The following is a 24,534-nucleotide window of genomic DNA, read 5'->3' as shown; positions in this document are numbered from 1 at the left end:
TGGGGAGAAAAGCCCTTCTCCGCACCGCCAGCCTGGCAAGCGGTCTCCATAGGAACGCATTAATTTATTTTCAATGCATTCCTATGGGAAACCGTGCTTCGCAAGACGAAAAACTCGCAAGAAGAAAAAACTTGCGGAACGAATTAATTTCGTCTTGCGAGGCAACACTGTACACAGTCCCTGTCCTCCAAGCAGCTCAGCACATCTATCACCTAGAGAGGGACAGGATCCATGGCATGGGAGCACATATCTGGCCCCTCACTGGAACCAGAAATGCACTTTCCAGAAATGTTGCAGAAACCCGCTCTCCATCCTTCTTTTGGCAGCTTTACAATCCTGGAGATGAATTAGGAATGGGCTTGTTTTTTAAATTGGTTTCCGTATGGAGCACATCATGCTTTAATTATTTGCAGCTGAGTCAGGTGAAGTCGGGTTTCGTTTTAGAGAGTTTATTGGTCATGCAAACATGATTTGTACATCTGAAATGTTAGGAACTCCTGCGGCCTAAGGAGAGGTGTGCATTCTCTACTGCGCACTGGAAGAAGAACCCCCACGCTTAACTTTAGCAGTGACTTGGTTTAAATTTTCCTCCAAGAAAAACTGCATGCTGCTACTGGTATGAATGTCTGTGCAAATTATTCTGTTCTAAGCATTGGGGGTGGGTGCATATTAAGATATGCAAGGTATTATTATTATTATTATTATTATTATTATTATTATTAAATTTTCTATACCACCCTTTATCCAAAGCTCACAGGGAATTTTACAATATAAAAAGGGCATGATAGTCCTGCTGCACATCACTAGAAACCCTGCTGGCTTTGGGAGATTTCATTAGGCACTGTCCATGCAGTCTAAAGCAATATGGACTAGAAACTTGGCGGTGGTTTAAAACAAAAGTTGGGATTCTTGGGATGTGAATGCTCTGTCTTCATGATCCTTCCCAGCAGGTGTTGCAAGCCAGCACTGGAGGTGGGGGGATGCAGCAATTAACTGGCCAGCAGCGCTCTGCAAATGCTGGCCATTCGGCAGCACTGTGTCTGCACGATGCCGACCTTTGTCTCCAAACTAAACACAAAACAAATCATTGATAAGAACTTGGTGCCCCCTTCCCCTTGGCTGCTGCAGAATGGCATTTCATCCACCACCAGTCCTTTCCAATGCCAAGCTTGCCAGCTAACATGAATATACAAGGGAGTAGGAGGCCTTTGCAGGGAAAAAGCAGTATGGGGAGTAATTAGCCACCCTCCAGTCTCCCGTCGCTGCAAGAAGCTGTTTCCCTTCAAATCTGGGCTGCTTTCCAATCTCAGAGCCCGGCTGGAGGGAAAACTGGCGGGAGAGAGAGGGCTTATAGGAGGAAATGCACATATATGTCCCTGGCTGGTGTGTCTCTCCTGTTCTGGCCCTGCATTCACTTGTGGTTGGGTAACATAGCCTGTATTTGCAGGTAACTCCTAGGGCCTGCCTAGGTTTGGCAGACAAGAAGCCAGTTGAGAACATGGGGGGAAGCGCCCTTCTCTGTGTGCCCCTATAAGAAATCCAGCCAGTCCCTGTTTACTGCAGCAGCGTCACACACACACAAAAAGAGCCAGAAGCAGGAACGACGAGGCTGCAGGCATTATGTAGGCGCACTGAAATGAGAGGCAAAGGTGATTGGCTTACGAAACTGCAACAGTGACCTTTGGCCCGCTCAGCTCAGCTTACCTGGCACGCAGCTAGACGCTGCTCCACTGTCTGTTGCATTTGGCGGGTCTGGCCTCCTGATCCCAGGGACTCTTTCGTTTGGTCTAGCCACCGTTCCAGCTCAGCAATTTGTGCCTGCCACACATGGAGGAGCCGGGCAAGCTCTGAGTCAGGCCTACCGGCACCCACAGGCTCCTCTGAATCTCCCAATAAGCACTCAGCAGTGTTTGTGACTCGACTGGAGGAGGCTTTGCCCTGTGGGGAAGAAAAGCCAAAGTCTGGAAGATCTGCGAGCCTGAAAAATAGCTAACGTGCTCTCGGAAAGCAGAGCAGGAGCCGGGCAGATTAGGGGAGAAAGGAAAGGAAAAGTAAGCCCAGGTGCCAGCTGAGAGTCCCGTGATCTGGTGCAACAGGTTTCTTAGCAGCCGATTTGCATTTGCACAGGTAGAGCTCAGCTCGCACAGGAAGTCTGATGACTCACAGTTCATTAGGTGGCTATCCCGGAGGGACACACACACACACCAGAAGTGTTTTTCTGGTGCGTGCGGTTAAGATTCTACGCTCTGCACTTCAAAGCTGGCTTAAATGCCAGCGTATGATTTCTTTGCACTGCTTTTGAGGTTTAGTATAAATAAGGATTGGGGCTAAAATAAAAACAATTAAAATTAGGAAGGAAGGAAGGAAGGGAGGGAGGGAGGGAGGGAGGGAGGAATATTTTCAGCTCTGCAACTATAGAGATAGGACTGATTTATTCCAGGTGGTGTCAAACTACAAATAAAATGCAAACAAAAGCCAATTTCTCCTCCATCCCTAACCTGATGGCAATATCCTTCTTCACTGCTGTTTCCCAGCAACAAGTTCTTACAGTGCACCCTTACATATGTCTACTTATGTCTCAGTGAGTTCAGTGAGGGTACAGGATTGCAGCATCAGAGCTCTGAGGACTCCGATGCATAGAACCGCCATGAATTTATCGGATCCTCTTTTTAAACCACCTGAGCTAGAGGCAATCGCCACATCTAAACTGTGGAACTCCCTTCCCTCAGAGGTGTGTCTTGACACCTTCACTGGACAACTTTTAACGAATGCACTTTGCCCTGGCTTTTCACACTTGAGAGGTCTCCTTCTCTAATTTTAAGTGGCTCAGAACTGCTTTTACTGTTGTGTAATAGTGTGCTTTAATATTGAAAATTTGTTTGAATCATTCTAACCCACCCTGGGAACTTAGGTGAAGAGCAGGAAATAGATTGTAACCGTAATAATAATAATATCCTGCGAACAGCAAATTCCATAAGGAAACTACGTGGTGTGTGAAGAACAAATTCCCTTTTGTCTGTCCTAAAGCACTCACCATTAAGGCTTGAAAGACAGAGAAAAAAGTTGTCCCTATTCACTTTCGACAGTGTATAAACCTGCAGCATGTTTCCCCTCGCTTGTCTTTTTCCTAAACTAAAAATATAGATTAACCTTTGATGGGATGTTATGTAGAGAATCTACATTTCGGCATGATGGATTATTGTATAGGCTTTCTCTCTAATCCAGCCTTCCCTAACCTGATGGCCTCCGGATATTTTGGATCACAGCTCCCATCAGCCATAGCCAGCATGGCCAGTGGTCAGGGATGATGGGAGTCGTAGTCCAAAGCAGCTGGCAGGCAAGGGATTGGGGACATTGGCTTAAATCCTATGACCGTACGTACACTGCACAATGCAGCCTATCTGCCTCCAGGTTCTTTCATTTCATTTTTCATTTCGATTTGCTGGTATAACAGGTAATCTGATCGTGATATTTTCAACAGCAATTTTCTGGTAACAATCTGATAGCTTTAATGGACCCAAAGTTAGCACACCTACCCTGCTATGACTTGCAAGAGCCTCACCACTTCTTGCTTTTTGCGGAGACAAAGAAATTAACTGCTGGTCAGGCTCCTCAGCATCCACAGCCTGCAAAGAAAAGCAGAGATGAAGAAATGTTTTTTTCTTTGATGGTGTCTCGGGGTACCTTTTTAAAGCCTGAGAGCCACATTCCCTTGTAGGCAACTTTCTGGGGGTGCCATGTGCCAATGGTGAGCAGAGCAAGAAGCAGAACTGGGGAGACTCTAAACTTTGCACAAGAAGCTACATTCCAGTTGTGCAAAAGACGAGTGTTTCATCACACTTCCCAACGAGGCAGAAGCCTTCTAGGAAGGAACAGCTCCTTTTCTGTTTCATCCCAAACCTGTAAACTATTATTTGCAGTGTTAGAACAGGCCAGGATATTTAGCTATTGTTTGATGTTCACTAGGTATTCAGGCTTGTTGCAAATGTGCTAACCACAGTTTCCCAGTTTGTGTGATACAAGAAACTATGGTTAGCGGGAAACCTTTCGGCTTGTTTCCTTGCTTGCAAAACGGAAGGAACAGAGGGGCTATGCGCATGGCCAAAAGGCTCATCCATAAGTTGGCTTACAAAGTCATAAACAGTCTTCTTGGATCAGCATTGTTCTCACTTTGAATGGGCAAAGACTTACACGTCCTTTCACCAAATTGCCCCCCTGCCAAACTGACGAAAGAACCAACTTTTTTTCAATCACTTCACATCCTTTCATAGAAACACACCGCTCCCCACAAACTTGCCAAAAGAGGCGGCACTCTCCATTGCTCATGAAAGCTTTCACAAAAAGCTCCTGTTTTTAAGCTCTGAGCTATATGTGATGCATTCATAAAAACAATGGAAACAAAATCTCCTTAAATATATTTAGGACAATTCAGCAGCTCCTGTGATAACTAAAATGGGTGTTCTAGTACACAGTAAAGAATTTGCCACCAAACTCTGTGAAGCAATGAGTCACTCTTTGAGGAATTAATCCAACCAATTCTGCATTATACTCACTTCATTGTGGAATGAAATGTCCTCAGCTTCTTCGACCAAGGAAGGCAGAAGAGACAGTGACCCTCGCTTTTTCGGCTAAAATGTACACACACAGATACAGCCCAGTTATTTGTAGTTGCGAAAAGGACTTTTCATTTAAGTCCTCCTCAAAGTTCAATGTCCAGCCAGTTTCTCATGAGTGTAAAGCTCCAATTAATCCAGGCAAATTAACAGGGCCTGAGCCAACCAAAAGTTAAAGCGCTTTTAAATCCCATAGATTTCAACGGGATTTAAAATTGCATCTACCTTTCAAAGTCAACAGACCTTAAATAAAGTACGCTGGATCAATGCCCAGTGCGAAAGAACACAGTCTCAACAACTCTGATTAGTGCCAAACCATCTAGCAATGTGGTTTATTTGCACAAGCTTCCCTCAACCTAGAGCCCAACAAATGTTTTGGACTACAACTCCCAAGAGGCTCCACCAGTGTTGGCATTCCACCATCTCCTGAAGAAAACACCTGCTTAGGCAAGCATTTCCTTGAAGTGAACTTCTGGTTTTATTGTTTTGTACCCTTTTAAACCACAGAGCCTAGGACCTGCCGATCAGAAGGTCGGCGATTCGAATCCCTGCAACAGGGTGAGCTCCTGTTGCTCGGTCCCAGCTCCTGCCAACCTAGCAGTTCGAAATCACGTCAAAGTGCAAGTAGATAAGTAGGTACTGCTCCGGCGGGAAGGTAAACGGTGTTTCTGTGCGCTGCTCTAGTTCGCCAGAAGCGGTTTAGTCATGCTGGTCACATGACCCGGAAGCTGTACGCCGGCTCCCTCGGCCAATAAAGTGAGATGAGCGCCGCAACCCCAGAGTCGGCCACGACTGGACCTAATGGTCAGGGGTCCCTTTACCTTTACCCTTTTAAAACTGCTTTTGTGGTCATGCTTTTTCATTGTTGTATATTTTGTAAATTTAGCGCATGTTTCAATTACGGATGTTTTTGATGCCCCAATGAAATCGCTACTGTGTATTTTAATTATGCATTGATTTTATACTTGGAAACCACTTAGAAGTCATTTTGGCATGTAAGTGACATACTGTAATAATTAACAAGAATAATAGCTGGAGGCGAGGAGAGTTGTAGTTCAAAGTATCTGGAAGGCGGGTTTATATCGGTTCTCTTACACAAAAACCCCACAAACTAATTTCAATTTCGGATTTGTTTATATGCGTTCCAGGGGTAAATGAGAGACCGAGGTGATCTGAAAGACCTCTGCTAACCAACCCTGCCATTCACTTTCCCATCCCAGTGTAATAAACCAATAATAAACAAATGCTGTTACGAACCATGAATGACCCATGACAATCAAAGGGAGTTGGGTGGGGTGGGAAAACCAGCTGGCTGGTTGCCTTAGGATGGGGTGGGGGAAAAACCTTTTGGGGCCAGTGGACCAAATCGCTATCTGGTCCCATCCCTGCAGGCCAACTATGGCAGGTGGGTCAACCCACCTGCCAGTCACCGGATGTCATGATGCTGTTAGGTGATTGACAGGTGAGCTGTCCCACCAACAAGGTCCCTTGTGCAGTGCTTCCTAAGTACCCAACAGTCCCAGTACTAGAGACTTATGATCTTAACTGGCAGGGCATGTGAGCAGGGCCTAGAGAAAACAGGCCTGTGGGCCAAATTTGGCCCACAGGTGAGAGCTTCCCCAGCCCTGCCTTAGGATAACCACCACTGATAACAACTTCCACCTTGTAATCATGTAAAACAAGCATTTTTGTTTTATTTGCATTTTTAATACAGTGGTACCTCAGGTTACAGAAGCTTCAGGTTACAGACTCCGCTAACCCAGAAATAGTGCTTAAGGTTAAGAACTTTGCTTTAGGATGAGAACAGAAATCGTGCTCCAGCGGCATGACAGCAGCGGGAGGTCCCATTAGCTAAAGTGGTGCTTCAGGTTAAGAACAGTTTCAGGTTAAGTACGGACCTCCAGAATGAATTAAGTACTTAACCTGAGGTACCACTGTACAGAGGCAAATATATCTTTCTCTCACATTCCCTTCCGTCCACCCCCCAGTTGTACAGCTTCCATACCAATCTCAACGTACAACTAAATACCTGGTGACTCCCCTTTTCACACTTTTCCTGGTTTCTTTATTGTTCTATTAAATCGGGTATTCCAAATTTTTAATCTTCGAATTTCTTCTGCTGTTAAATTCTATTAGCTCCAAATCTGCTGGTTTTACTCAAGACCTGCTAGGTTATTTACTTGTTTATACTGGTTCTTAAAATATTTGAAAAACATTTTCCAACCCTCCTTACATTCTTTATTGTCCTTTTCTCTTTCCCTGTTCGTTATGCCTGCCAATTCAGCATATTCAAGCATTTTAAATTGCTACTCTTTCTTGGTTCTCGTTCTCATCCTTTGTGCCAATAAGATTCTAGCAGCAATGGTGGCATATAATAATTTTTTGTTCTGTTTTGTAGGGACTTCTGTTGTTACCATTCCCAAAAGGAATGCCTCGGGCTTTTTTGGGAAGGTTTATCTGAATACATTTTTCTAATTAATTGTAAATTACTTCCCAGAATTCCCTGATTACTTTACAGGACCTCATGTGGGAAAAGGATCCCTCTACTTCATTGCATTTTCAACATTTACCTTTTCTCTTTTTAAAAACATTTTCGCTAGTCTGGCAGTGGTTAAATACCATCAGTGGGCCATTTTCATCATATCTTCCTTTAATGCGTAACACACCGTAAAATTCATATTTACCATCCGTAAATTCTCCCAAAGCTCATACTCAACGTTACGACCCACATCCTGTGCCCACTAAGTCATACTTGATTTCACAAATTCCTCTTTTGTATCCCACTCTATAGAAGCAGTTTGTACATTTTTGATAATGCTTTTACTTTACTGTATCAAATAAATCCCTTGTGAATTGGGATTTTTGTTCTGTAAATCCAATTTGTTTATCCATCTCAAAGAGTTTGTTAATCTGATGTATCTGTAACATTTTGTTTCCTTTCTGAGTTCACAGTTGCAACGTATAAAACTATCAATACCTTTTTTGAGTAGCATGGAAACAACTGAAAAATAGAAACAGATAGCTCAGCAGCGAATTTCCACAATATTGAAGCCTGGAACTACAGGTGTACCTTGGTTTTCAAACAGCTTAGTTCTCAAAAGTATTGGCTCCCGAATGCCACAAACCCAGAAGTGAGTGTTCTGGTTTGCAAACTATTTTTGGAAGGCAAACATCTGACGGGGCTTCCGATTGGCTGCGGGAGCTTCCTGCAGCGAATCAGAAGCCACTCTTTGGTTTCTGAACGTTTTGGAAGTCCGTTCGACTTCCGAGGTACGACTGTATAACCCACATGATTAAGAATGATGGCTCCGTTCCACCTCAAGGATGCCTCTGAATACCATTTGCTGGGAACGTACAAGTGAGACTAGCACCCATGCCTTGCTTAGAGGCTTCCCAGAAGAGGCACCAGGTCGACTAATTTGAGAACAAGGTGGTGGACTGGATGGACCACTGGCCAGATCCAGCAGCCTTCCTACATCCTTACCACCAGATCTATCTTCATGTTTATGTTTGGTTCTTCCCCAGTTCCCTGCATCATACACTTCCCCAACATCTTCCATCTAATGACGTGGAGCTGAGGGAGGAGAAACGTACAAACTAATGGCCCTTAATACAAGCTACAATGGAGCTGGGGATATACACAACACAAAGACGCCATTTTGTGTGGCAGATGGACTTGAAACTCTGGTAAGAAGCGGCTCCGGCCTAAAATAACCAGTATCTAGAAGGGCTTTCTCATTTCTCTGAACATACTCCTACAAAACCGCTTGAAGAAGAAGAGTTTGGATTTGATATCCTGCTTTATCACTACCCTAAGGAGTCTCAAAGCATCTAACAATCTCCTTTCCCTTCCTCCCCCACAACAAACACTCTGTGAGGTGAGTGGGGCTGAGAGACTTCAGAGAAGTGTGACTGGCCCAAAGTGACCCAGCAGCTGTGTGTGGAGGAGCAGGGAAGCGAACCCAGTTCACCAGATTACGAGTCTACCACTCTTCACCACCACACCACACTGGATCGGTATCCACTTACCTGCCAATCAGCACCAGCTCCATGTTCTTCCGGTTCCGGGGATTCCAAAATGTCCTCCTCTAGTTCAGGCTGCTCTGGCCTCTGGTGTAGCTCCACCAAGGAATTCTTCATCCTCGTAAGAATGTCCTCCTTCCTCTGGCAAAGGAGGGAGATCCGCTGCTTTACGTCTTCCATCTCCTCGCCCTAAGGAACAACGATGCTCAGATGTGACATTTTTTCCACGGGGGTGGGGAGGGGAAGCGCAAAAACGGAAGGAAACAGCAAAGAGTTTATGGCATCTTACTGGAGCCCGATCTCCGCGGTTCCCACTGGCTCTCTTTCTTACGCGGAAGTAGCGCCCCATTGCTGCTGAAAACCAGAGCAAAGGCCTCAGCATGAAAACAAGAGCCTTCTGGATGCGTCTTCGACCGGCCATGGCTTGCCAGGCAATGTGGAGCTTCAGTAAAGAGCACCACTCTGGGTGGCAAATGGGCATGTGAGGCTTGTGGGAGCAGAATTCCTGGAGGGTGAATGCTCTGGAGTTCTTCCTTTGACAGGCTCAGTCACTAATCTAGATAGGTCAACTATACTACACTAGCACTTCCTGAAAGTCCAGAAGGTTGTTTTAAAAAACAACAACATTTCCCTCCTATTCCAAGTGGCACAAAACCAGGAATTAAGGAATTAAGAGGTCTGTGTAGTTTTTACACAAGAAGCCGGAAAACACCCCAAGAAAATGCAAGCAGGGCATCCTTCCCTGTCTCTGCTTCTCTGTTCCTGTGTCCTCACTGAACAGATTATTTGTATGTAGGAAGGAATCTTCCTAACCACCAGGCAATTATGCAATTTAATTAGGGCTTTAGACTAGTATATACATTGCAGTAGGTGCGAAATGTGACACTGTTACTAATGTTGCTGTAATTTGGAGAGCCGAAAGGTGTTAGCATAGTTGCATGGCCTAGTCATTTCCTTGCTTTTCCACCTATATACAGTGGTGCCTCGCAAGACAAAAAACTCGCTAGACGAAAGGGTTTTTTGTTTTTTGAGCTGCTTCGCAAGAGGATTTTCCCTATGGGCTTGCTTCGCAAGACAGAAACGTCTTGCAAGTTTGTTTCCTTTTTCTTAACACCGTTAATACAGTTGCGACTTGAATTCAAGGAGCAACTCATAGAACGCGGTGTGGTAGCCTTTTTTGAGGTTTTTAAAGACTTTGGTGATTTTTGAAGCTTTTCCAAAACTTCCCCGACACCGTGCTTCGCAAGACGAAAAGAATCGCAAGACGACAAAACTCGCGGAACGAATTAATTTCGTCTTGCGAGGCACCACTGTACAGTGGTACCTTGGGTTACAGATGCTTCAGGTTACAGATGCTTCAGGTTACAGACACTTCTAACCCAGAAATAGTACCTCAGATTAAGAACTTTACTTCAGGAATGAGAACAGAAAACGCATGCCAGCGATGCAGCAGCAGCGGGAGGCTCCATTAGCTAAAGTGCTACCTCAGGTTAAGAACAGTTTCAGGTTAAGAACAGGCCTCCAGAACAAATTAAATTCTTAACCCGAGGTACCACTGTAGTAGACTCTCGTGTTCCCCTGTATCAAACTAATCCATTTGAGTCCCCATTTCTTCCTTAACAGCTCCCCTTCGGCTGCTCACACAGGAAGAAGAGTGTGCCACCCCACCACCTGGTATAATTCCAAATGGCTGCTACAGGCTTATTAAAGTTGGCATTGCATGGGCAGGAGGGCTTTTGGCACAGGGCATTCCCCACCTGAAGGGACGCGGGTGGCGCTGTGGGTAAAAGCCTCAGTGCCTAGAGCTTGCCGATCGAAAGGTCAGCGGTTCGAATCCCCGCGGCGGGGTGCGCTCCCGCTGCTCGGTCCCAGCGCCTGCCAACCTAGCAGTTCGAAAGCACCTCCGAGTGCAAGTAGATAAATAGGGACCGCTTACTAGCGGGAAGGTAAATGGCGTTTCCGTGTGCTGCGCTGGCTCGCCAGATGCAGCTTTGTCACGCTGGCCACGTGACCCGGAAGTGTCTTCGGACAGCGCTGGCCCCCGGCCTCTTGAGTGAGATGGGCGCACAACCCTAGAGTCTGTCAAGACTGGCCTGTACGGGCAGGGGTACCTTTACCTTTTATTCCCCACCTGACCAGCACTTCCCCTGCTGCTGTGCCCTTGCAGAATGGGATCCCGCTGTGTTGAACTCAGAGTGCAGCGGGCCCAATGCTTGCTAATGTAATATCCATGCATCTGAAGAAACTAAATTGTAAAACTGTTTTGTTTTGTTTTTTGTCTGAATCAAAATTCAAAAAATTCTGGGATCTGTAACAAAAAGCTGAAGCATGGAGTGTTCCTCCCACCAACCCAGAACCTCTTTCTGAAGATTCCATTCCGTTTCTCCCTTACATACTCAATTTTAGCTCCCTCCCTCAACTCTGCCAAGAGTCAATCATCATTCTGGACCCTTTTTACCTCCCTAAAAATGTGTTGTGTTCCTGAGAACTTCTGGTTTCCCCCTAAGCCTGTTTGTTGCTTCTCTTTCTCTGTGTGTGGTGACATTTTGGCTACATTAAGATCCACATTTTGAGAATGGGTATTAATATTTTTGTTGTTGTTGTTTAGTCGTTTAGTCGTGTCCGACTCTTTGTGATCCCATGGACCAGAGCACGCCAGGCACTCCTGTCTTCCACTGCCTCTGTTTGGTCAGATTCATATGCTATACAATGTGTACCAGAATACTAACCTAAGTGCAAGTGAATTCCAAGGAAACGACTTTCTCATAGTTTTAATTAGTGTTATAACCTTAAGTCCATTTTCAATGAAACTGTTTCGTCCTTTGCCAGTCCTCCCAAAGCCTTAAAAAGATTTCAGTTTAACACATTCATCTGTTTCAACTCACACACATGTTGTTATTTTAGCAGCTGCTAATAAGTTTGGGATCAAAAATCTATTCCAGTCTCCTAAGCTTCAAAAGAGAACGGCTGTTTCATTTGTCTACTTTTTAATAAAGAAAAGAAAAAGGGTATACAATTCGGCCATGTTTTCTATTTATCTCTGCATCATCTTTTCTGCAGCTGACTCCTCCAGTTGGAAAATTTCCAATTAGGAAATTTTCACCCCTTTCTGGAACCGCCCCTTCACACTGTTTACAGTTTTGAGCCTGAAATGCAATTAGCTTCTGGCAGGCTGGAGAAATGTAAAAACAATTAGCACTCTGGGTGGTTCCAGTTAATTTACGTGGCAGATGGAGAAGCGGGGAGGGAAGGACTCTGGAAAGAGGCAATGAACACACTGGAACACACCAGAGGAGGGATGATGAAAGGGTAGGCAACCTGTTGTCATTGGGACTACAACTCCCATCATCCCTGGCAACCAGCCATGCTGAATGAGGCTGATGGGAGTTTTAGATACTGCAGTTAAGTTCAGAGCACAGCAGGCCATAGCTGTCAATTTACAGATTTGAAAATAAGGGGCCAGCAGCCTTGAAAATAAGGGACCTGCAGCATCACCTGTTCCAGGCACTCCAGTCTTCCTGCCCTCCTGCAATCTGGTCAAACTCATCTGGTAGCTTCGAGAACACTGTCCAACCAACTTTGTAACCAGAGGTTCAACTGAATAGAATCTGAATCACATGCACCACAAGGCCTATGCAGCCTCAACTTAAGATGGCTCCCCGGCCTGGCTTTGCACTGCAAAGTTTGCAGCAGCACATGCAACAAAATGGCGTCCAGCATTCAAAAACCCCCTCAGCTTGCATTAACTAGCCACACACAAGGCATGCAAGCTCCACCCCCCAGTCGTTCTTAGACTTCTTACTGGGTGAGCAACACAGCCAAGCAACACAGTTGGAGCCTCCCTCCTCCCTGGCTGGCAGGGAGGGAGGGAGAGGAGCTGCTTCCTTTGAAATTTAAGGGACATCATTTAAGGGACATCCATCAATAAGGGACAGCAGCGGGACATGGCGCTGGAATAAGGGACTGTCCCTTCAAATAAGGGACACTTGGCAGCTATGCAGCAGGCATCCAGCACAGATGGAGGAGGGAGGGATGCAAACCTCACCTCTGGGTAGGAGGCAGCCTGAGAAGGCCATGGGATTTCTGTAGCCAATTCATCCAAGCCACTCCTCGGGAACAGGAAGTGCTTCAGAGAGTCTATTTCTTGCTCGCTCTCTTCCAGCTCTTTCACAATGGGCTGTAAAACAGTAATTACTATTAGCTGTTTTGAAGTGGGCGGTGGAACACATGGCCCCGTAACCTAATAAACCATCAGACACCCACACTGCACAGACTGCACCCATGTCCAGCTCATAAAGGACGAGTCAACACATTAAGGAAAGTAAAACAGAGAGAAGAGGTGGAGTTGCTTCGTAACAGGTCAGGCCACCATTCGGCCCAAAGACTGTCTACGCTGAGTGATGGAAGCACTTCACAGTTAAGCGTCTGCAGAGGCAATTGCATTTCATAGAAGTCGTAGAATCATAGAGTTGGAAGAGACCACAAGGGCCATCGAGTCCAACCCCCTGCCAAGCAGGAAACACCATCAGAGCACTCCTGACATATGGTTGTCAAGCCTCTGCTTAAAGACCTCCAAAGAAGGAGACTCCACCACACTCCTTGGCAGCAAATTCCACTGTCAAACAGCTCTTACTGTCAGGAAGTTCTTCCTAATGTTTAGGTGGAATCTTCTTTCTTGTAGTTTGGATCCATTGCTCCGTGTCCGCTTCTCTGGAGCAGCAGAAAACAACCTTTCTCCCTCCTCTATATGACATCCTTTTATATATTTGATGTTGATATCATATCACCCCTTAACCTCCTCTTCTCCAGGCTAAACACGCCCAGCTCCCTTAGCCGTTTGCTCATAGAATTATGGAAAAAAACCCAGAGGAGTACCTCTTGGGAATTATATCGACTGACATTCCTGCCACTAGGAAGAAAGTTTTCTTATATGCAACCGCTGCAGCCAGAATGATAATAGCAAAAAATTGGAAGGGAGAAAAAACTCCCTCAATAAGAGAATGGCAAATAATATTTTGTGAATATATAGAATCAGCAAGACTTACAGCAGTGGTAACAGGCCAATCAGACCAAAAACTGATAGAGGAGTGGACTTGCATGGAGGAATACATCAAAAAACATTGTTCTGGTATTAATATTTCAATATGCAATGAATGAAACGCATAGAGTAAAAAATTAAGAAGAAATGGGTATAAGATGAGATAGTCAAAAATAATATTGACAACACAGCGAAAAGAAGAAAAGAAACAAAGGAAGCCACATATAGGTGGAGGGAAGTCAAAATTTATGTCTGTATGTTTAGTTTGCATGTTTGTTTTCTTTTTTTGTAATCTAAGCTGAGAGGTGTATGTATTTAAGTATAATAAGTTTGCTTAGTGTTCTGGTTTGTGTTTGTTAAGTATTGCATTTATCAATAAAAGTTTAAAAAAAATTTTAAAAAAGAATTACGAAGGACAATATTTCATTCGCTGCATTAGGGAATACAGGCTTGCCCCAAAGTGGTTGAGCTTCGTTTAAAAAAACACCAAAAAAAGTGCTTTTTCGATTGACTTCTCTAAGATCCAGAACAAAGTGCCCTCTTTCTGAAATTCCACCTTTGAAATCCCTGTAATGTCCGGGAAAATCAGGACGTATGGTAGCCCTAATATCGATGGTACTACAGATGAAGTATTCAAAACAGGCAGAGGGAAATCATTGTTGAAGCAATAAAGAAAGCAGCAGCAGAAGCTGCTAGGCTGTCCAGATGTGGATCTGTGATGAAGGATGTGTGATGTGCAGCCATGATTCATATCTGAACTGCACTGCTTAGGAGAGGTGTCTGTGTTTCTGAATGGGGAAACACGATGCGTTTTTAAGACAATTGTGGAAACTGAAATGCGCACGATGCACAACTGTGAAGTTAACTTTTAAAAAATCCAGGCATTTCCAAAGTTTTGTGCCTTGGGTGAAATAATCAACGAAAGCAGATGCAGAAGACCTGCCGGACAGGTGCTTTGTCCGCCAACTGTCACATTCTTGTCCAGTCACAAAGATGTCAAAGAGAACAACAACTACCAGACTTTTAGGAGACATCTGAAGGCAGCCCTGTTTAGGGAAGCTTTTAATGTTTGATGCATTACTGTATTTTACTATTTTGTTGGAAGCCGCCCAGAGTGGCTGGGGAAGCCCAGCCAGATGGGCAGGGTATATTATTATTATTATTATTATTATTATTATTATTAAAATTACTTAACAAGACAGGATGTTTTCTGTCACTACAACACCTATGTCGTATTTGCTTTTACCTCGAGCAGTGCGTTTTGCTCCTTGGTAATTCTTTCTAAGGTCTTCAGCTCTTTCAAAAGTTGTTTTGTTCTTTGGAACACAGAGAGGCGTTGCATCCTCATGCCTGGCAACCTCAGAGTCTCTTTATAGGACTGGATTTCAGCAATTGCCTTCTGCATGGGGCTGATATGGGCCATTATAACCTGAAAAGGTAAGGTGCAGGATCAGTGCAACTGGATGAAGTTTGAATGGGTTGGGGGAGGAAGTATAAAATAACGCTCAGGATGATCAGAACATTTCACAGACACGATCTCGGAAAATATTATTAAAGAGGAACACATACTATTTATTTTAAAAAGAGGGTTAACTTGAGTTTTCCAAATACATGGGAGGAACTGTGCATGAGGCAGTTCCCTGATCCAATCCTTAGCATCTCTCTATAACTGGAAATGGCAGGGACTGAACCCAGCTGCTTCTGAAGCAGGGGTCAGGAACATTTTCCAGTCAATGGGTTGGATCCTGGTCAATTGCCCACCTCTCAGTCACCCGGCAGCATTATGACATCAGGCAACAACTTCAGCTAACCGAAAGCGGCAAAGTTGAGCTTGAACTGAGCCCCTCTGAAGGTGAATTGCTTGTTGGCGTTGAATGCATGCCTTCAGAGGTGCTGGCTTTCAGAGTGGAAAGCAAGCCCTTAAGGATTTCCCAATAGGAAACCCCTTAGTGCAGCCAATCCCAGATAGGCTCAGTGTCGGTGCCAATCCGTTGATGGGTGCCGTCAGTGAGCCCCACTTGCAAAGGAACGACCAAGAGCACAATTTCAGCTCCTGATGGCTCCTTTGCAGCTGTGTTCTTACCTGCTCCACATATGACATCACTTACGATGCCAGGTGTGCAGTAGCTGGGCATGGTTTGGGGCAAATGGCCTTGTGGGCCAAATGAGGAACCTTAGCAGGCCTCTTTGAGCTCATGGGATTGGGGGTTCCCTATGTCTGATCTGAAGGACCAGGTAACCAGGTGATTGGAAAGACCCACTGCCACTCACCCAGGTTAGCTGATGTCAGAAAAAGGAGGCATTACCGGTCTGGATACGCAGATAATCTAAGCTGATATGTAGAAAGCAGCTTAACATTTCCTGATATTAATTAATAGCCACTTTTATGAGCTAACTCACCTGGCCATGTTTAAGATGCTCCTTAGGAGAAAGATCGAGTGTGTCTTCTGAAGGGGACAAGATAGTCTTAATTTTGTCCACATCCTTCTCCATTTTTTTCACTTCAGATTCAATAGCTTCCACCTCCTACATTTTGAGAAACATTCACATCATTTGTGGGATTGTCCACCAAAGACTATTAAAAGCCAAACCCTGCAAGTGCAGGTTCCGAAAGGTCTCTTTTATTCATCTTTAAAAAGCTGCACATCCCATGAGCATCATTCCAGGTGACACCTGTTTTCCTAGTACAGCCTTCATCGAATAATGCACTACAGTCTTGATTCAACAATCCTGGTTCTCTTGCAAAAGGCACAAACATACCTGAGACACCAACGGCCACGTTTGTTAAAAAGGAAAAAGGAAGGAAAGGGAAAGATGGAAGAGGAGTAATAGTGCTTCAAGAAAATAACTAATGTATTGTCACCAAGTACCGTATTTTTTGCTCTATAAGACTCACTTTTTCCCTCCTAAAAAGTAAGGGGAAATGTGTGTGCATCTTATGGAGCGAATGCAGGCTGTGCAGCTATCCCAGAAGCCAGAACAGCAAGAGGGATTGCTGCTTTCACTGCGCAGCAATCCCTTTTGCTGTTCTGGCTTCTGAGATTCAAAATATTTTTTTTCTTGTTTTCCTCCTCCAAAAACTAGGTGCGTCTTGTGGTCTGGTGCATCTTATAGAGCGAAAAATACGGTACATCTATATCCTGCAAAACCAAAGAGAATCCACTCTCTCGCAAGAGACGCCCACACTTACATCGGCCAAGTGCTGGATGTGGGGAAGAATCTCCAATATCTTCTGTTGCAAGGCTTTAACTTGCTCGTTTACTTTGTTCAGCATCTGCACTGTGCAGCCAGTTTCAATTAAAGAGGAGAACTCCTCCAACTCCGGATAAATTGCACTGAGAATGCTTTGCTTTTGCTCCGAATCTTCAAATGCCATCTAGGAAGGAGAGGGGGAGACAAGAAAGTTTTGACCCAAAAAAGGAGGAGGGGGAAGAAAGATTAACGTACATGAAAATGCACTTTAATGTTCAAGAAGAATACAGTGGACGCTCGGGTTGCGAATGTGATCCATGCGGGATGCATGGCGCTGCAACCCGCAGTGGCGCATCTGCGCATGTTGCAATTTGGTGCAAAGCACGATTTAGCGCTTCTGTGCAACCACCGAAACCCAGAAGTAACCCGTTCCGGTACTTCCGGATTTCGGCAGTCCATAACCCAAAAAAACGCAACCTGAAGCGTCTGTAACTCAAGGTATGACTGTAACCTCATAATTCCTGAATCCTGCAGATGTGTGCAGCATCAATGGGCATTAATCAACTGGCATTAAGATTAAAATACGGAGCGCAGGAAGACCCCAGTTTTAATGGGGACCATGGTGCATTAACCCTTCTCTCCCCGGGAATGGCCTCCTACGAAAATCAGCCCCACCCTGTGCGTTTTCAGATTAAACATGAGTATGAGGCATATATTTTAAGGCTGAGGACACTTCCTCACAGCAATTTATTATGGACTTGGTGTTGCTTTGTGCGAACAGTGTGAACAGTCCGCACAACATTGTACTTCTCTCTTTATTTTCAATTTTATTTTACACTTGAAACAACAACATTTCGAATAAAATAAAGAAACACACAGGCTGATATCGACTCCCCTCCCCCCACTTCCATGGTGCATTTAATGACTTTCTTTTCCACTGCATTTTCTAATTTCTCATATATGTGTGTGTGTGTGTGTGTGTGTGTGTGTGTGTGTATTGATACGGAAGGAACGGGGGGGGGGTACCCATCCTTCCCCACCGCTCCCTGAAGGGGTCCGAGGCGATGGCCCCTGCAGTGCCCAGCCGGCCTCGAACCCTCAGCCCCCGCACCATTGCATAGGCACCACACTGTACCCCTGCCTTGTAAATAAAAGGCTCTCTTTCCTGTCTTCACGCGGGCGGAATAAGCCCCATCTTTCCTATGCCTTTCTCTCGCCCTATTCCTAACGTGAGTCTGGAAAGCATTGAAACCTTTAGAAATTGATATAAAATCAACCACAACTCCGATTTTCTCCATCCTGGTGACATTCAACTCAGTTGCCTCTGGACTCCATGTTGCTACCCCTACCTCCATAATCTTCAAGACGACAAGTCACGTACACAGGAACTTCTTAATCCTGTCAGATCGTCCTGCCTAACCCTTCCTCCGGGCAATACCAGGTGGCAGACGATGCATATCACTGTCCCATTGTCCTGCCACCACCGGTACTCAAGAAATGTTTATTTATGTATATCCCTCACTCTGCACATTCCCCCCTCCCTTGTCTTAAATGTTAATCAGTGTAACCCCACCTCTCTGTAAACATATTCATGACGTGTGTAATATATTCACGATGCAATCCGTGAAACCCAACCTTCTCATTATATATTCATGACGTTACATGCACTGTATTCTGGGACTTGGAGGGAACTTTTAAAAGTCTATGTCGCCCCATTCTCGGGGTTCAATCTCGCCTTGAACCTGTTGCGCAATAAACTTGGATCTTCTACAGTTTGCTCCTGCGTCCGGCTGAGCTCATTTTCTTCCGCAGGGACCCACGGACTTAGTCCGATGAGCTGGGTGGCAGAGCAGCCTCGCACCCAGATTTTTCCGTAACAATATATATATATATATGTATATATCCTCATCTTGATATCTCAATATTTTTTCTTACTGCCGAATTTATTCTATTAGTGTTAACTTCCTAATATGTTTACAATATGTCTCTAAATATTCCATAAAACATTTCCAAACTTCCTCAAATAATTTTTTATCCTGATCTCTTTTTCCATTTGTCAGCCTTGCCATTTCTATATATTCTATTAACTCTGTCTGCCATTCTTCCTTTGTTGGTCTTGTTTCTTCCCTCCAGCTCTGAGCATACACCATTTGTGCTGCTGTAGTACCATACATGAAGAGATTTATGAGCCCTGGGTATATTTACATAAAAGAAAAGCTTCTGGGGTTTTAACAAACATCTTTTTAAACATTTCCTCCCCAACTCATTATACAGTGGAACCTCGGTTTACAAACGTGATCTGTTCCGGAAGTCCATTCTTAAACCAAAACCGTAAAACCGTTCTTAAACCGAGGCACGCTTTCCCTAATGAGGCCTCCCGCTGCCAGTGCCCTTCCACCATTCAGATTCTGTTCTTAGATCAAGATAAAGTTCTCAAACCAAGACACTATTCCCATTTTTCGCAGAGTTTGTAAACCAAATCATTCTTAAACTGGACTGTTCTTAAACCGAGGTACCACTTGGTACCTTTTTGCACATCCACAACATTGTACATTGTACTTATCAAAATGCCATCCTATTTTCCCCAACTGCACCCTGACTTAATCCAGATTTACTGTTTGTGCCTTGATAGATTTTCTGTGGAAACTGTAAATCTAGATTAAATGATGGCGAGGGGGAATATGGGATGGCATTTTGATTTGGACAATGTCATAGGGAGGCTATACAAAACCTGCAAGTGTGAGCAGCACTGAATTCACAAGCAACTTGTGCCCCATGCGAGACTTTGCCATCTAGGTTTCTCAACTTAGCCAAGTTGATTATCCACTTACCTGGAGTGCATCGGCATGCTTGTTCAAAGCTTTTGCAGAGTCACTTTTCGCTTCCTCTGTGAGCAGACGGTTGGTGTTTTCAAGCCAAACCTGGGTGCTCTTCAGGAGTTCTTCACATTCTTCCATCTTGCTGGTAGCCTTTAGCATAAAACACTGCATTATCATTTTTATACTAGGCTGAACGAACAAAGCCCTGAGATTGCTGAAAGCTGCTGCAAAGCAATTTCAATCAGCAATGCAGCTGCTCATGACACCTATGCGGAAAACAGCCTTTTGACCATAGGTTTCCATTCCTGGTTTAGAATATGAGAGCTGGGGGGGACATGGTGTGATAGGAATTTTATGGTCTTAGATGGGGGACGCGGGTGGCGCTGTGGGTAAAAGCCTCAGCGCCTAGGACTTGCCGATTGAAAGGTCGGCGGTTCGAATCCCCGCGGCGGGGTGCGCTCCTGTTGCTCGGTCCCAGCGCCTGCCAACCTAGCAGTTCGAAAGCACCTCCAGGTGCAAGTAGATAAATAGGGACCGCTTACCAGCGGGAAGGTAAACGGCGTTTCCGTGCGCTGCGCTGGCTCGTCAGATGCAGCTTTGTCACGCTGGCCACGTGACCCGGAAGTGTCTCCGGACAGCGCTGGCCCCCGGCCTATAGAGTGAGATGGGCGCACAACCCCAGAGTCTGTCAAGACTGGCCCGTACGGGCAGGAGTACCTTTACCTTTACCTTTACCTTTCCATTCCTGGTTTAGAATATGAGAGCTGGGGGGACATGGTGTGATAGGAATTTTATGGTCTTAGATATATGGTAATGTTCACAAGCGTACCAACCAAGCAAATACAAAGATCAGCACAGGAAGGCCAACCTGGAACCATTTTGATTCCTAAACTGACCAAATGTTTTCTCTGCAAGGTCAAAGTGGGAAACCTCCCCATTGCCTCTTTCCTCACAAATCCTGTCTTAAGGACACATTTAAGATATGAATAGGGTGTGAGCCTGTGACCTGGCCCAGGTACTAAGTATTTATCACTACAAAAGAATGGCCAGGCTCCCCAGGCAATCCAATCAAGTAACCTGACAGACAGGAGATAAACAAGGACAGGAGAAAAACAACATTCAAATTTCTGTTTTAGACCGCCTTTTCTGTGATGTATGTATGATGTTTTTGGGGGTGGTCTTGATCTACAGGGTGGCAATTTCAAAAGCCTTTACAAGGCCTTGCACACCATTTTTCTGGGTCCTCCTCCTCTCCTGTGTGTGAGGGGAGCACCCTGTTACAACAGATTAATAAAGATCAAGCATACTAGCTGCTTTGCTTCTCAATATTCTCTGGTTGGCCTCTGTTATCTTCTCTTACCAACAGGGAACCTATGTAAGGACTCTATATGGGCTCTTGGGTACCCCATAAGGGAAAAGGGCAATTTTTGTTTACAACAATGGGGAGGGAGGGTGTATTAACAATATGGGAGAAATTTGGATACAACGAAGAAGGAACATTAGCAACATTGGGTACATGTGTTTTGCCCACTTTACTTTTGCAGAAACTTTCTGTTGTCAAATGTTTCCAGCTCTGCATTGCTATACCATACAGGGATCAAACTTTCAACCTTGGCATTATCAGCAGCATGCTCTAATCAAAGCTTTCAACTTTTTCCTTTTTTAAAGGGAAATCCTATTTGGAATAAGGGAATTTCCCTTTAAAAGGGGGAAACGTTGACAGCTATGGCTCTAATCCATGTGTAGTTAAACTAAGGCTCGGGGGCTGGATTCGGCCTAATCGCCTTCTAAATCCGGCCTGCGGAAGGTCTGGGAATCAGCGTGTTTTTACATGACTTTTGGAAGACATCTGAAGGCAGCCCTGTTTAGGGAAGCTTTTAATGTTTGACGCACTATTGTATTTTAATATTTTGTTGGAAGCCGCCCAGAGTGGCTGGGGAAACCCAGCCAGATGGGCAGGGTATAAATAATTATTATTAGTAGTAGTAGAATGTGTCCTTTTATTTAAAATGCATCTCTGGGTTATTTGTGGGGCATAGAAATTCGTTCATTATTTTTTTCCAAAATATAATCCAGGCCCCCACAAGGTCTGAGGGACAATGGACCGGCCCCCTGCTAAAAAAGTTTGCTGTCCCCTGTCTAACTCACTGAGCTATCCATGTTGGACATTTGATTAGCCGGGTCTGCCTTTCCATTGCCTCCAGCCAGTGTGGTGTAGTGGTTAAGAGCGGTAGTCTTGCAATCTGGGGAACCGGGTTTGCGTCTCCACTCCTCCACATGCAGCTGCTGGGTGACCTTGGGCTAGTCACACTTCTCTGGAGTCTCTCAGCCCCACTCACCTCACAGAGTGTTTGTTGTGGGGGAGGAAGGGAAAGGAGAATGTTAGCCGCTTTGAGACTCCTGAAGGGGAGTGAAAGGCGGGATATCAAATCCAAACTCTTCTCTTCTTCTCTTACCCTGTTCAAGTCTGCAGTTCTGCGCTCGGCCCGCTGAGAGACTTGCTGGTATCGTTGCAGCGGAATCATCCAACGATCCATCAACTCTTGACCCTGCTGGCCAGGATCTTGCTCCACGAGGTCTTGAATCTCAGAATCCAGTTCGTTCATTTTGTAATGCCAAAGGTCCAGCATGTCCCAGATTCTCTGCGTGTAGCAAAAAACAGCACATCCATTAACCAGAAGGGGCCTTTATTCCTGTTTGTGATCTGTTTGGAGACACTTGCAACAGCATTTAGGGACGAGACAAATGTAAACAGGAGTAAGAAAAGGTGATTATTGCAAAGATGGCAGTAACAGACCATCAAGCTCAGTTAGAATTGAAGAACGAAACAAAGTGGTCTTGGAATTATTAGAAGACAGAAATAATTAGCATCCAGATTTATTTTTAAATTAAAAAAAAAAACCGTTGGAAAACAAGCAGAATTTTGGGGTACAATTTATTTTAAAAATCAAAAGTTTCAAAACTACTACAGTGCTCTTCCCACTCCACCAGTCTGGCCATAAGGAGGAGTTCGGAAGCATCAATTTCTGCATTTTTGTGTTGTTATACTGTACACGGCCCTGTCATTCTCGGATGAACATATATAAATTTTATAAATAATGATAATGATAACCACAGTTACTCATTTCGCCCGAAATGAGACAAACAATAGTTACTTCTTCAACTCTGCTATTTTCTGAACAACCCAAGATCAAGCCACAGTCTACAATCCAGGCCAGTTCAGACAAACCATAGTTTAAAGCTCACGACGGTTCATAGATTGGATGAAACAACCTGTTGTTAGTAGAAAACGGAAGCAGTGGATTCCAATCTGGTCAATGCAACTGTGGAGGGTGGGACCTGGGGAAGGAGCAGGTCTGCTACACATCACGCCATCTTCTACAACCTGGTGCTCCCCAGATGTTGCTGGACTACAACTCCCATCACCCCTGACCACTGGTCATGCTGGCTGGGACTGATGTGGATTTGATCCTAACATCATTTGGATGGCACCAGATTGGGGAAGGTATTAGACAAGGATGGGAGGTAACCTGCAAGCAGAGCCAGGGGGGTGTAACAGTTAAGAGTGTTGGACTAGGACATGGGTAGGCAAACTAAGGCCTGGGGGCCGGATCCAGCCCAATCGCCACGGATGGACCGGGAATCAGCGTGTTTTTACATGAGTGGAATGTGTCCTTTTATTTAAAATGCATCTCTGGGTTATTTGTGGGGCCTCCCTGGTGTGTTTACAAGAGTAGAATGTGTGCTTTTATTTAAAATATATCTCTGGGTTATTTGTGGGGCATAGGAATTTGTTCTTTCCCCCCCTTCAAAATATAGTCTGGCCCCCCACAGGGTGTGAGGGACAGTGGACCGGCCCCCTGCTGAAAAGGTTTGCTGACCCCTGGACTAGGACTTGGGAGACTAGGGTTCAGATCCCCACTCAGCCGTGAAGTTGGGTTTGCCACTCTCTGTCAGCCTAACCTACCTCCCAGGGTTGTCGTGAGGATAAAATGGGAAGAGGAGCCCTGTAGGCCACCTTGGAGTAAATGTGGGATATAAATGTCTTAAATAAACAGCCCTAAGCAACACCCTTGTTGAGTCATTAATACCTTCTGGATTTCTTTCGCTCTTGCAGTGCTCTTGCTCTTCTGCTGCAGCATATTTTCAACCGCTTGCAGGCCTTTGCTGATCTCTTGTATTTTTTTATCTGCCGTGTAGTGTGGGGAAAGCTTCAGGGATTCCGTGGTGACCTAGAGCGGTTGAAAAACAACAATGAAAAGTCCTGCAACGGAAGGGAGAGAAGAAGAGAAACACAAAGACCAAACTAACACAGGACCTTTCAAATTACGTTCACGTTTCTTGCCTTCTTTAAATCACAATAATCTGGAAACCACCAATAGATCTTTTTAAACAATGCTATATACATCAAGGGACGCGGGTGGCGCTGTGGGTTAAACCAGTCCTAGGTTCAGTGGTTTAACCCACAGCGCCACCCGCGTCCCTTCACTAGGAAGGTCAAATTACTGGACTATATTGCAAAAATGCAAAATCAAACAAAGTTGGCAATTTTTATTTTTAAACAGCAAATAGAATGCATATGCAACTAAAATTATTGGTCTTTTCCACGGTCCTTGTTCTTTTTACCAAGCAGTAAAACGCAGGTGAATTAGCTTTTTAAGGCAACTAACATGCTATGACAATCCATGTTCACATTTTTTTTGAAACCCAAACATGCAATGCACATTTTAGGGATTAAAGAACAGCCTGAGCTCCAATTAAATTGTCATCATGTTAAAGCTAAGCTGGCTGCCTAGAATCTGCCTGACAAATTAGCCAATGGGTTTGTAAACATGTGGGAAGACTGAAA

General features: G+C 44.8%; 1 protein-coding gene across 6 annotated transcripts in view; it reads right to left on the bottom strand.

The window, feature by feature from the left end:
• SYNE2 (spectrin repeat containing nuclear envelope protein 2) overlaps positions 1-24,534 on the bottom strand; it is a 259,349-nt gene that overhangs the window by 106,008 nt on the left and 128,807 nt on the right. For all 6 annotated transcript variants that reach the window (XM_077923084.1, XM_077923110.1, XM_077923091.1 and 3 more), the window contains exons 53-63: positions 23,777-23,917; positions 22,142-22,327; positions 19,698-19,835; positions 16,865-17,050; positions 16,075-16,200; positions 14,921-15,103; positions 12,682-12,813; positions 8,643-8,825; positions 4,554-4,628; positions 3,537-3,626; positions 1,705-1,938 (exon numbers count right to left, since the gene is read on the bottom strand). In XM_077923084.1, coding sequence (XP_077779210.1) covers positions 1,705-1,938; positions 3,537-3,626; positions 4,554-4,628; positions 8,643-8,825; positions 12,682-12,813; positions 14,921-15,103; positions 16,075-16,200; positions 16,865-17,050; positions 19,698-19,835; positions 22,142-22,327; positions 23,777-23,917 — 1,674 coding nt within the window. The remainder of the gene's footprint in view (positions 1-1,704; positions 1,939-3,536; positions 3,627-4,553; positions 4,629-8,642; positions 8,826-12,681; positions 12,814-14,920; positions 15,104-16,074; positions 16,201-16,864; positions 17,051-19,697; positions 19,836-22,141; positions 22,328-23,776; positions 23,918-24,534) is intronic.

Source organism: Podarcis muralis, chromosome 1 (assembly GCF_964188315.1).
Source record: "Podarcis muralis chromosome 1, rPodMur119.hap1.1, whole genome shotgun sequence".
Taxonomy (NCBI): domain Eukaryota; kingdom Metazoa; phylum Chordata; class Lepidosauria; order Squamata; family Lacertidae; genus Podarcis; species Podarcis muralis.
This window is presented reverse-complemented; position numbering and strand designations above follow the sequence as displayed.